At 32.7% G+C, this 11,923-nt stretch overlaps 1 protein-coding gene across 1 annotated transcript; it reads right to left on the bottom strand.

The window, feature by feature from the left end:
• Window positions 1–1,158: 1,158 nt before the first annotated feature.
• On the bottom strand, window positions 1,159–3,583 carry LOC132281321 (exopolygalacturonase-like). Its single transcript, XM_059783037.1, has 4 exons — window positions 3,440–3,583; window positions 3,027–3,335; window positions 2,301–2,822; window positions 1,159–1,425 (listed from the first exon to the last, which is right to left on the bottom strand). The coding sequence occupies exons 1-4, from the start codon at window positions 3,581–3,583 to the stop codon at window positions 1,159–1,161; spliced, it is 1,242 nt and encodes a 413-aa protein (XP_059639020.1).
• Between the last annotated feature and the right edge of the window lie 8,340 nt (window positions 3,584–11,923).

Raw genomic sequence — 11,923 nt, 5'->3', positions numbered from 1 at the left:
TTCTCTATGTTTTGAAACTTAGAATCACTCTCTTTCTTAATTAAGATTATTTGCCTTTGCATTCTTTAGGAAATTTCTAAATTTCGTAGCGAAGAGAGCTACTTTTTCATCAGAATCACTATCATCCTTCACAACCTCAGTCTTTGTAGATTTTAAAGCCAAGTTGTTTGGTTTATGGGGTTTGTGATACTTTTTCAGACTTCAAGGAAAAGTGCGACTGATTGCATTTTTTACAGATTTCAAAAGTTGGGAATTGCGACAAGTGCGACTGGTTGGACTTTTTCAGACTTTAAGAAAAACCTATCCAACGAAGTTCAACCGGTTGAACTTTTCCAGATTTTGAAATTTTCAATTGAAAACAAGTTTTTTCTAATTAGTCTTGTCACACCAAACTTAAAATATAAAGAACTTTTCCAGATTTTGAAATTTTCAATTGAAAACGAGTGTTTTCTAATTAGTCTTGTCATACCAAACTTAAAATATAAAGCGCCCACACTCACATACCTGTTGTCATCGAATCAAGGTATTCGTGCACTTATTGTTCCGTTTCAGAAATCAAGACTTAAAGTAAAACATAAATTACAACTCGATCAGACACGTCTTGGACACGAAATTCATCAAACAAAAAAATTAAATTCGTCACAGTTTTTTGCTATTAAATGTAATGTTTTTCTTTTAAATGTATATGGACAAATCTAGTGAAGTAAGTCCTGCAGTACAATAACCTGGCCGTGATTATTTACCCAAAAAAAAAAAATCATTCAAATTTACATATCATGAGTTGTGGAGCCATTCATGGAAACTCACCCATTATGGGTTGTGAAGCGATTGATGGAAAATTTTTGGGACTATTGTGAAAACAAAAGCATATATGAGTTGATTATCCTGATATTATTGAAGTGTCAACTGCTTACATATATGGGTTATTTTGAAAATGTTTGTTATTGAAGTTTGCTTGCTAAGAGATTGACATAGCCAAGACTTCAATATTCATGATTTATTCAGTCCATTCGGGAAAAAAGAATCTTGAAATATGTCATCCACACACACATACAAAAAAACTAAATTGCGCTTTCCCTTTATTCATTGAACAATGGATTATTGAGATATTTGAACTACATACAAGAACTTCAAGCTCTACTGATTGATAAAAGAGGGCTATCTGCAAGGAGGAGGTATGACTTGGCCGTGAGAGATGACATTGACATGAGAACATGTAGAAATAGCAGGACCTTCATGACCAAGGTATTTTAAGTCGATATTCTCAAGCACAATGTTCTGGCATGGCTTGCTTCCACTACACACCAGTTTTACTGCTTCTCTTGATGCAGAAGTGCCCTGAATATTACTGAATGTAACATTGGTTATCTGAATCTGTGACGGTTTCTGTGAATAAACCAACCAAAAAAAAAAAAAATTAAATAAATAAGAATGTCATTTACTTTCAAGACATGCTACACACACTGACATACACACAAAAAGAAGTGCGTGCTACTTCATGGTTCATTGTGTGTTTGTTTGTGTTTCTTGAAATATTTATGATGGGATATTAAATCCTGGTATGTGGTGTTAGGAGCATTTTCTTAAATATAGAGAGGTCACAGGAGGAAGAATTTCTCATATTTCAAATACAAGTGTTTTCAATTTCATGATGTTTTGATCAACAAAGAACCTTAATTTTCAAGAGGCTCCTATTATTTGTTTATTAGTATTACTTGCGAGTGGATCATAATTTCATAAATTAGAGGAAAAATTATAGAAAAGTGGAATCTTGGGTGTCTATTTACTCAGAGATGGAGTCAAACCAACACTTTTCAAAATCATGAATTTTGACCAAAGTTTAATGCGAATATGAAAAAACAATATTCATTTGTCCAAACTACTCTTAGTATTTTTAGGTATCACATTTATGCATGTAAGTATCACTCTTGTTCATAAAGGTACTACTTTTTATGCCGGCCTTTTTTTGATTGCACAATAAACAGTACCTGTGTGCACAAAAGTGATACATCTGTGCATAAAAGTAGTACTTACATGCATAAAAGTGGTATCCGAAGATACTAAAAGTAATTTTGGCAAATGAAGATTGTTTTTCCATTTCCATATCAGACTTTGGTCAAAGTTCATGACTTCGAATAATATTGCATCTCTAGCATAGACTCTCAAAACTCTACTTCTCTGTAATTTTTCCTATATTAAATATCAAGAAAAATTAATTACTTGAAACTAGAGTAGCAGATAATTCAGTTATTGAGTAGCATCAAACTAAGCAAGAACTAATTACTAAATCAAATATGTACCTGACTACATGGAGGGTATGGACAATACTGTTGATCAATGAGGATGGGGTTGGAAACATTGTTCACAACAATGTCATCAAATTGGAAGTCTGAAGCAACACCACCAGCATCATTAGGTTTTGCACCCCAAGTTTTGATCCTCACGCCGGTAAGGGTACTCCTAAAAGTGCAATTAGTGACTGTTAATCCAGTCACACGTTCTTCTTCGTCGGACCCTCCTAAGCTTCCGACGCTAATTCCATGTCCAGGACCACAAAAACTCTTTGAGATGTGGATGTTACTGTTTCCAGAACTCAAAGATATGCAATCATCTCCAGTGGCAATGTCCATCACTGAAATCCTGATGTGGGTTGAGACACCGAAATGGATTCCATCGGTGTTGGGACTGTCTCCGGGAGCTGAAATTCCTACGTGACTTATGTTTAACCCATGACATGCGAAAATGTTGAGATGCACATTCTTGCTGTTGAGTGAGTTTATGTGACTGATCTCTGAATTCTTGATGAAGTTGAGAGTCAATGACTGATCTCATTTTTTGAGCATCATGTACACACCACAATTGAAAACAAAGAAATCTTTGTGTTAATATAATAGTAATAACTAGAACTCAATCCAATTTAAGAGAAAAATGTTGACCACATTGTTTTGTAACGTTGAATTCATTATGCATACACACACACACACACATATAGATATGTATATATATATATAGAAAATAGTACTTACAGCAGGGAGGCCGGGACACTGTCCCTTGCCGCAATTGTTATATGGCCAACCTGATGCACCTTGGCCATCCAAAGTCCCACCACCTGTGATTGTCAAATTCTCCATGTATTGGAAGTTAATCCAATGGTTAGTGTTAAGGAATTGTGCTGGTTTTGTGGGAGCCTTTAACACCCCTTTGATAAAAAACTCCACTGGACCATTGCATGGACCAATAAGGTCCAATGAACTCAAGAAGTATGACCCTAATGGGATCAACACTCTGCTTCTTCCATGCCATTTACACGAGTCCTTCCATGCTTTCAAAATTGCCTGCAATATATATATACACAATTGAGTTGATTCTTGGTTACCAAAAAAAAACAAAACTAGGTATATGCATGCAAGAATAAGTTGATTTAAATTCAAATGTATACCTTAGAGTTATCAGTCTTTCCATTTGCAATTGCACCATATTTGGTCACATCAAAAACCTTGGTTCGGGGTAGAGCATTGGTTACAATGCACACTAACAAGAATATTACTAAGAAAATTATTTTGGAAAATGGACTCAAACCCATCTCTCGTGTTGCTTCTATTCATTTCGCTTCTTGTCCCTATATATATATATATATATATATTTGCATGTGAATTTGGGATAGAAATGGGATGGGGAATAAATTAAAAGCATTTACTTTTTGTTGATTCCTCGAATATGATTTTTGAGTACCTAACCAAAAAAAAAAAACAGGAAACTGGTTTTGGGAATGCTGTGATTAATTTGTTTCCTCAACAGTATGAGTAATTTATTAGTGTTTGCTGTGTGAGGGAGAAAAAAAAAATCTTTGATTGCTAAGCAATGTAGGAAAATATTTGATTGCTTCTAATAATATTTCCATTTTTTTGAGGATATTTCGAGGGGAAAAAAAAAAAAAAATTGGATAGGATATATACTTCAAATTAGAAATATTTTTATGGGTTTTTATTATATGCCAAATACTCCACAAGTAAAAGTAGACTTTCATGCCACCTCAGTTTTTATTCTCCTTTTTTTTTTTTTTTTTTTTCAAAATTCATTTATTTATTTAATTAGTTACTTGAATTGTTTTTCAATTCTTTATAGAGTCCAATATAGTGGTGGGTTTGGCCGAATAAATGAGCTTTACTATTACAGCCTTAGTGACCTAGTTTCTGTTATTAAGGCAGAGCGTAAACAGAAACATATAACAAAAACTATTTATTATTTAAGCATAGAAGGTAACATATAAAACTTTTTGACTCTTAACTTGGTATATGACTTCTGAGATGGACGATGGGATAAGAATATAGGTCGGTTTTAAAGTTTGGGTGTTAAATTATCGTCAATTGTATATATATATATATTTTCTCCTTTGATTAAGAATTAAGCAACTTGATGGTATGACATAAATGCTATTATTGGATTAAGAATTTAAGCACCAGTCCCAGCCATACATTAATAATGCATTTAAGTCTTCAAACAATTGAATGGATGGGACTGAATTATTAGATTTCCTGACCTACAAATACTTAGAGTCGTGATTTAAGAATCGAATTTAATAATTACATAATTTAATTTATATGAGTGAAGTGGCAAAATATTACATTACTTACATAAAATTGAGAATTTAGTCTCTAAATTATTATTCTAAATAGTATTTTTCGATTAATAATCTAAGTAAAATTTATGACTTTGCTAGCGACAATAGTTAAAAACCAATCACAATTCCTTGGGACTCTTTTTGTTATTAGTTAAAACCAAATGATAAGAGTTCCTAGGAAGTTGTCATGGCCACAATTGTTAGCACTTCTCGTGACATAAGAATTAAAAATTGGTCAAATTCTGACACTTTCAAATTTATCTTTTATTTATTGTTCTCATATTAACTCCTATGAGAATTAATAACTGTCACTTTTTTTTTTACTGAAAAAGTGATTTTCCCATTATGCCCACTGCTTAATTTAACCCATGTATGCCTCATTGGTGACTTGTATTATTAAAACAAGAAATATCATTTTTACCCTTGACTTGACACACAATCTCACCAAAGCTGTCTTCCAGGCAAAAACGTGGGATCACTCTGAGACATCATGAGCTCACCTCCATTTATGGTGGCATATTCTTCAACCAGGAAACGAAATCATTTCCCGGGAATCCACACTGTCTAGGTTAGTGATCCAGTTATTATATTTTTTACTACTGCAGTGGGATAGGGAGTGAATAACCATATCAGAACTTATTTGTCCAACTAACACTACCTCTTGAAAATGAAAGGTTGAGAGGGAGTCTTCAACCGTGTGGCCATATTTACTTATTGAAAAAATTTAAGGATCCAATTATTTAAAAAAAAATAATAATAATAATAAAAAAAAACCTACAAGTTCATATGTAGGGAAAGAGACTGTAAATATAATATTTAAGTAAAAACATATGAAGGGTATAAAGGTCCAATTAATTAAGGTTAAAAGTGATGGACGGTAGTTTTGGCATTTTATTTTTTAAAATTAGCTTACTTTTGACCTAGGACTAATATAAAACTTAAATTTGTAAGGGTTAAACGCTCTAACGCCCTCTCAAGTTTGTTTTTATTGTTCTTAGATTAAATCAGTAAAAAAAAAAATAAGAAGAAGCATAAACCACTCCTCATATTTGGTTGATTTTGCCCTTGATTTGATTTTACGTGCACTCACTTGGAAAGTATTTGAATTCTACCCGATTAGGTAAAGTGATTTGACCGTATCGGGTGGGGAATAGTATTAGATATTCTTATCTCGCTTGCATCAGATCTAGATGTGAAAAGGTCCATTTGCAATGAGGGTGTTAGCCTGTTAGGAGTTGGATGCCAGTAGCCCTTTACAATTACCATGACGATGAAAATGCTTTTTAGGTTTATTTATTTTTATATAAACAAGTTGAAATTTTGCGCATTTTAAAAGAAACAAATTATATTTATTCTCCGCTATTTTTGTTTCGGCTTAATTAATAATTTTTTGGGGATCAATTGAAAATTCCTATTTGTATTGGTTACCATAAATGTGGGGTCGTTCTGCTCCATTGATACTTGGTGAATTAATTCAATTTACACTATTGGATTAAGAAAATGGTCCTACAAGAGTATATTAATATATTACAAAGAAATATCAATGTGAAAAGGTCCATTTGCAATGAGGGTGTTAGCCTGTTAGGAGTTGGACGCCAGTAGCCCTTTACAATTACCATGATGATGAAAATGCTTTTTAGGTTTATTTATTTTTATATAAACAAGTTGAAATTTTGCGTATTTTAAAAGAAACAACTTATATTTTATTCTCCGCTATTTTTGTTTTGGCTTAATTAATAACAACTTATGTGGAATAACAGTCTGAATTGAATTGGTCTATCACATATCAAATGATCCAGGGCCATTTGATAATTTATCGTGGCTGAATAGAATAGGATAAAAAAAAAAAAAAAAAAAAAAAAAAAAAAAAAAAAAAAAACCTTGACCAACTCCAGTTGGTGCCAATAGTACTATGTAATTATACAATTAAAAATAAAAAGTTATATATCAATCATAATAAAATATTTTTTACAATATTATTTTAATTAATTAATATATATATAATTAAAAAAAAAATAAACCTATATATATATATATATGATAACTGATGTGCAAAGGGAGTTAAAAACAAAGAAGAAGAAGAAGCAATAAGTTAAAGGTAAAAAAGAGAGTTGTAAAGAAAAAATATTGTTCATGACTTAAATTATATTTAATAATTGTTGCAATTTTTGAGAAACAAAAATTTGATTGGTTTGACTCCACTTTGAGAAATATATCTTTGTTACCTCGATGGCTCAATGAAATATTAATAGAAAATATATAAAATTTTAACTTTTTTATAAGAAAACAAAATACAATTAGAAGGAATAAAATAGAATAGTGTGTTAATAATTATACAATGAGTAATTTAAGAAATTTTCATCTAACATGGGGAAATTATATGCATGTTATTATTGTGGATTTAGTCGCAAAAATAGCAAGAAATTAATTCATTCACACACACTTTTTGTCCATACCAGAGTTTGAACCATTCACCTCCTTTTTAATAATGTAAATATTATACAATTAGATTAGATGTTGTTTAGTTTCAACTTTCCTTATTTGCACCCTTAATTGGCATACCAACTAGGGATGGCAGCGCAGTGGAATTGGCTAAAGCATACGTCCTCTTAGAAAATTCGTCATACTAATTTTGCCCCTATTATGGAATGGGTTTGTAATTGGTGCATCATCTCCGTTCTTACTCCGATAAATAAAGTATCGATTCCGTCCCATATACTTAATTTAATTACAAAAATGAGGTGGGTTATGCCATACAGTTAAAAAAAAAAAAAAAAAAAAAACTAATATTGATGAAAATTCGAAGCATAAATATTTTCACTGTAAAATCAAGTGGGTGAAGTGGTGCGTTTTGTGCCATTTGACCAATACCATGGACTGCCGTGAAAAGTAGTATAATTGGGGTCTAGGGCGTTGGAGTAGTTGGAGAAAGGATTTAGCTCACATGCAATGTCTCTCTTAGCCACAAGAGCCCTCAGCTCCTTATTTGGTTTCACATCCATTCTCATGCTCATGGACTAACCTTCTCATTACCAACTTAGGAGGAGAAGGTGTTGGGTAAGTTGGTATGGTAAGTTCGTATGCCATTGGTATGTTCCGTCAACTAAAATTCATCATTTATTAAAAAATTATTTTATAATTAAATTTGTAAAGTTTTTATTTACCGAGTATACCAAAGACAGCAGTCGCTTCAATTGCCCAGTAGATTAGTGTTTCCGATAAATTTTGAAATGCCAGACTTCGACTCTCTACATCTACTAATCTAACTTCTAATCCTTCTTACCTTATAAAAGAAATTAATAAAAAAAAATAATAATATATACCAAAGACAGAATATGCCCAACTCATTCCATATCCCCTCACTTTGAAGGCTTTCGTATTCTTTCTGATGTTATATATTTGCTAGCTACCATAATAAATTATTATTTGGTGGTCACCATGATCAATGGACAATGACAGCCAAAATTGGTTTAAAGAAAATGTTTGAATAATTATAAGCATGTGTTTTGTTGCAAAGACATGAAATGCCCGACTCACCCTTATCCACTCACTTTGAAGGCTTTGTATTCATTTTCTGATGTTATATTTGCTAGCTACCATATCAAATTATTTGGTGGGTCCAAATTAATCATGATCAATGACTGCTAAAATTGTTTTAAAGAAAATGTTTGATTAATTATAAGCATGTGTTTTGTTGCATTACTAGGTATTCGGCTCATTGGAAAGCGCTGGTTCCGCTCTCCGAATTGCATAGAGTGGATGGTGGAATAGAATAGTGTGGGTATGCGGGCGTGCCAGGAACTGCAGTAGTTCCAAAATAGAAATCCGACGTTGAAAATTTGTAGGGATCAGGCGATTGTATGAAGGTTTGGAATGACCACCTTCGAAGAGTTTTTTTTGCCTTTGAATAAGGACTTCAAATTATTCTATGGCTAATGGAAATGAAGACGGTATTGAAGTGCAAGTGCTAGAAATTAAGATAATTGAAGTGCATGATTGGAAATTAGAGACATGGAAATGCAGGGCTAGGCTGGAAGTAACAAAAGGAGTGTTGGACTTAACTCAAGCGTTATGAGAATTCATCGAATAGAATGAATGCTATACAAGATAGCAAAGTACTGGACTCAACTTAAAATGATGTACATTCATTACTGGAATAGAAATACATATATTAGCAAAGTGCTAGGTTTAGACATAGTGCAAACTCATTGTTGAAATGAGAGATATATGAAAACAAAGATGCTTGTGTTGATGTGTTGTTTGGGCTGAGCAGACAGGGTTTGCAAACTAGCCTTAAGTGCTATATTTATAGAACTTTTCATGCATGCAGCAGCTTGATGTGGCAACTCCAGTGATTTCCACGTGGCCAAATTCTGGACTGCCAAGTACCCCATGCTCTCTTGGCAGTTGTAACTTCTTTTCTTCTTTCTTCTTCTTGCTCTTTATTTCCTTTGGTGCACAACTCCAGCCATGTTCTCAATAGTCTTTCATAAACTTGTATCGTGGGTGGTTTTTAGAATGAATTTCCACCTGTCTTCTTCACAAATTGACACACGTCCCACGTTTTTATGTTTCTCTTCCGTCTCCCGCGAATTCCTTCTCCAATTTAGACATGATTTAATCATCTTAAACCCATCATCCATAATCCACGACAACCGTTTTCAGTTAGTGGTAGTGTTTGCATCAACTGATGCATTCATAACGAGTCAAGTATCCCACGTTCCTTGGTGGTCTTTCCTTCTGCAGAATCCTATTTTTGTATAACTTCTATATATACATCATGCATATATATAGCAATTATTTGCAGACCCACATCCCCTTATTCTTTGGATAACCTCTTCTAGTTGGATTTTCTTCCTTTCATGGCGTCGTGTCCTCCAAGATTACAGCGACTTCTTCTCATCGTGAATGTGTATCTCATATATTATATATATGTGTTGAATATATATATATATATCCATGGCCCATGTTCCTTTTCCTTTGCGACCCATACTTCCTTGACTTTAGTAACTTCCCTTCTTGCTTCTTAGACTCCATGACGCCATGAACTCCTAAATTTCAGCGTCCTTCTCATCGTGGATGGGCGTCCTCAATTCCTGTAACTTCCCTTCTTGAGACCTTCCTTCCAAGTTAGAATTTTAGTAATTCCTTTATCCATCATGGGCTATATAAAAATATATGTATATCTAGAAATACATTTTATATTTCTAGAAACAATCACCTCACTTCCTTGTTGCTTGATTTAGTCAAGGTAGTATCTTGAAAGCCCCCTAGATTTTAGGAAAAAATCCAGCCCCAGGCCTTGCTTAGTCAACATTGATTTCGTAATTAAATGAAAAAAATATCCATTTAATTGGTATCTTATAAGAATAGAATTTTCTATGAATCTTCACTCAACTCTTAAAGAATTGATTTACCGTGGCAAGTTCAGTAGAACTCGTCACGTGTTAATAAACCATTGATTGGTTGGCGTTGACTTGAATATTTATATGAGGTTGCCCTCATGATAGTGACTCTATGCCACCTTTATGTACTTTTAGGAAATTATATTCAAAGTTGGTAAGTCCTAATACGACTCGCCATTTTCTTTTAATTAATAATTCCATGTCACACTTTCCTCTTTTGAATAATTAGAGTATAAATCCAATGTGGCAAACTTATTAAAACTCGTCTTTTGTCATCTTTTCATTGGGCAGAAAATAATGGAGTATACAGTAGGACTACAAACAAAAAAAGGATCAGACAATTGCTGGGTCAAGTGGGGTTGATAAATCTTTTGTGAATTTGACTTAGAAAAGTCAAACATGTTTTGATTTTTAAAACATCATCACATGTGAAAGGTTCATAATTATATATCTTATATGTCATTATGATCTTCATTTTGTCTTGATAATTGAATACAAAATTAAGTATCTTGTTTTTTTAGTGACAAATAAGTACAGCTAACCATTTTGAGTCCTATGCATATATAGAATCCAGGGTATTAGTATTACTTTGAAGATGAAACAACATTAATTCAAGAATTAAAAAATTATAATAATAATTCAAGGATGCAACATCTGCAATGCCCTTAGTTTGAAGGAGGTTAATTCAAAGTAATGAGATCATTAGGGATTTTTTTTTGAACGGCATAAAAATTTGTTACATTCTAATAGTAAATGTTGTTATACATGCACAACAAAATGCAACACAAATTTGTATCAGATAAAATTCGGACATGTGACACTAACTCCTATACCAATAAGAAAGTAAAATAGTATCAAGAAAATAGAATTAGGAAATCGGACATGCATACCACCATTTTGGATAATATCTCTTCAAGTGGAGAGCTCAAATGATTAGTATGGACATCTCTACTTTGTGTGACACACATGGATCACTCCACTCTCTAAATGTGGAGAATGGAGTGAAAAATATAGATTCAAAATGGTGAGTCAATGTGACAAAGAAGAGATAATAGTGTAAGATATGATACCACTGAAATGCCCACACTATGGGCTTTGAGTATCCAAATAAAGTAGTCACATCAGCACAATTATTGATGTGACACTCTATTTTTCAAAAGTCACTCAAAGTAGTCTCCCAACTCCTGATGAGGGTGTTCTCATTAACACTTTGTGTTGGCAGGTCATAGTTATGTTGGGCCAATTTATGAATATTCTGTTACATAGGTCAACTCAAACATGACATATTTATTAAACGGATAAAATGACACAACTAGTTTAATGACATATTTAACCCGTCTAATTTAAATGGGTATGTAACATGTTTATTAACTTAAGTATATGCAAATATAATGAAAAAAATGTAGATAATAAATCACAAAATTCATGAAAATGAGAATAATCGTGACAATACAATTACAAGATAAAGTTAAATGCAATATTCATATTAGATATATCTTGAAATAATAGAAATATCCATTTTAATTAGGTTAAAACAAATTATGAGTTAATTAAATTGATTTGACATGATTATAACATGATTAAACAGGTTGAGATTCAAATACAAACACAACACCATTAATTAAACCAATCAACACATTATAATATAATACGAGGCTAAATTCGTGTGGTATTGAGAGGTGGTGTCGATTATTGACACCCCTAGCTTGGACCCTCTCAACCATTGGTGTTAGAATAATATTTCGATGATTGGCAAATTCTATTTCAGAGTGTACAGAGCAGGATGTGAACAAAATATGTTATGAATATTGTTACATGTAGGTTAGTTTGTCAAGGTTTGTCACCAAAACGCTAATTAAAGTTCAAGAGATGTTGATGAAAAGCTACATTGAAAGAT

This window comes from Cornus florida, unplaced genomic scaffold, assembly GCF_030987335.1.
Source record: "Cornus florida cultivar Cherokee Brave unplaced genomic scaffold, ASM3098733v1 CherokeeBrave_3.0.0_Hap2_Chr11, whole genome shotgun sequence".
Classification (NCBI taxonomy): Eukaryota; Viridiplantae; Streptophyta; class Magnoliopsida; order Cornales; family Cornaceae; genus Cornus; species Cornus florida.
Note: the sequence above shows the minus strand (reverse complement) of the source record. Positions and strands in the feature narration are given on the sequence as shown.

What these genes read in the sequence shown, in the direction of transcription:
- LOC132281321 (XM_059783037.1), bottom strand. Translation starts at nt 3,583, where the DNA reads ATGGGTTTGAGTCCATTTTCCAAAATAATTTTCTTAGTAATATTCTTG. An exon ending in AGTGTCCCGGCCTCCCTGCT is followed by an intron (nt 2,823 to 3,026) that starts GTAAGTACTATT and finishes AAATGAGATCAG; the next exon opens with TCATTGACTCTCAACTTCAT. An exon ending in CATACCCTCCATGTAGTCAG is followed by an intron (nt 1,426 to 2,300) that starts GTACATATTTGA and finishes TGACATTCTTAT; the next exon opens with TTATTTAATTTTTTTTTTTT.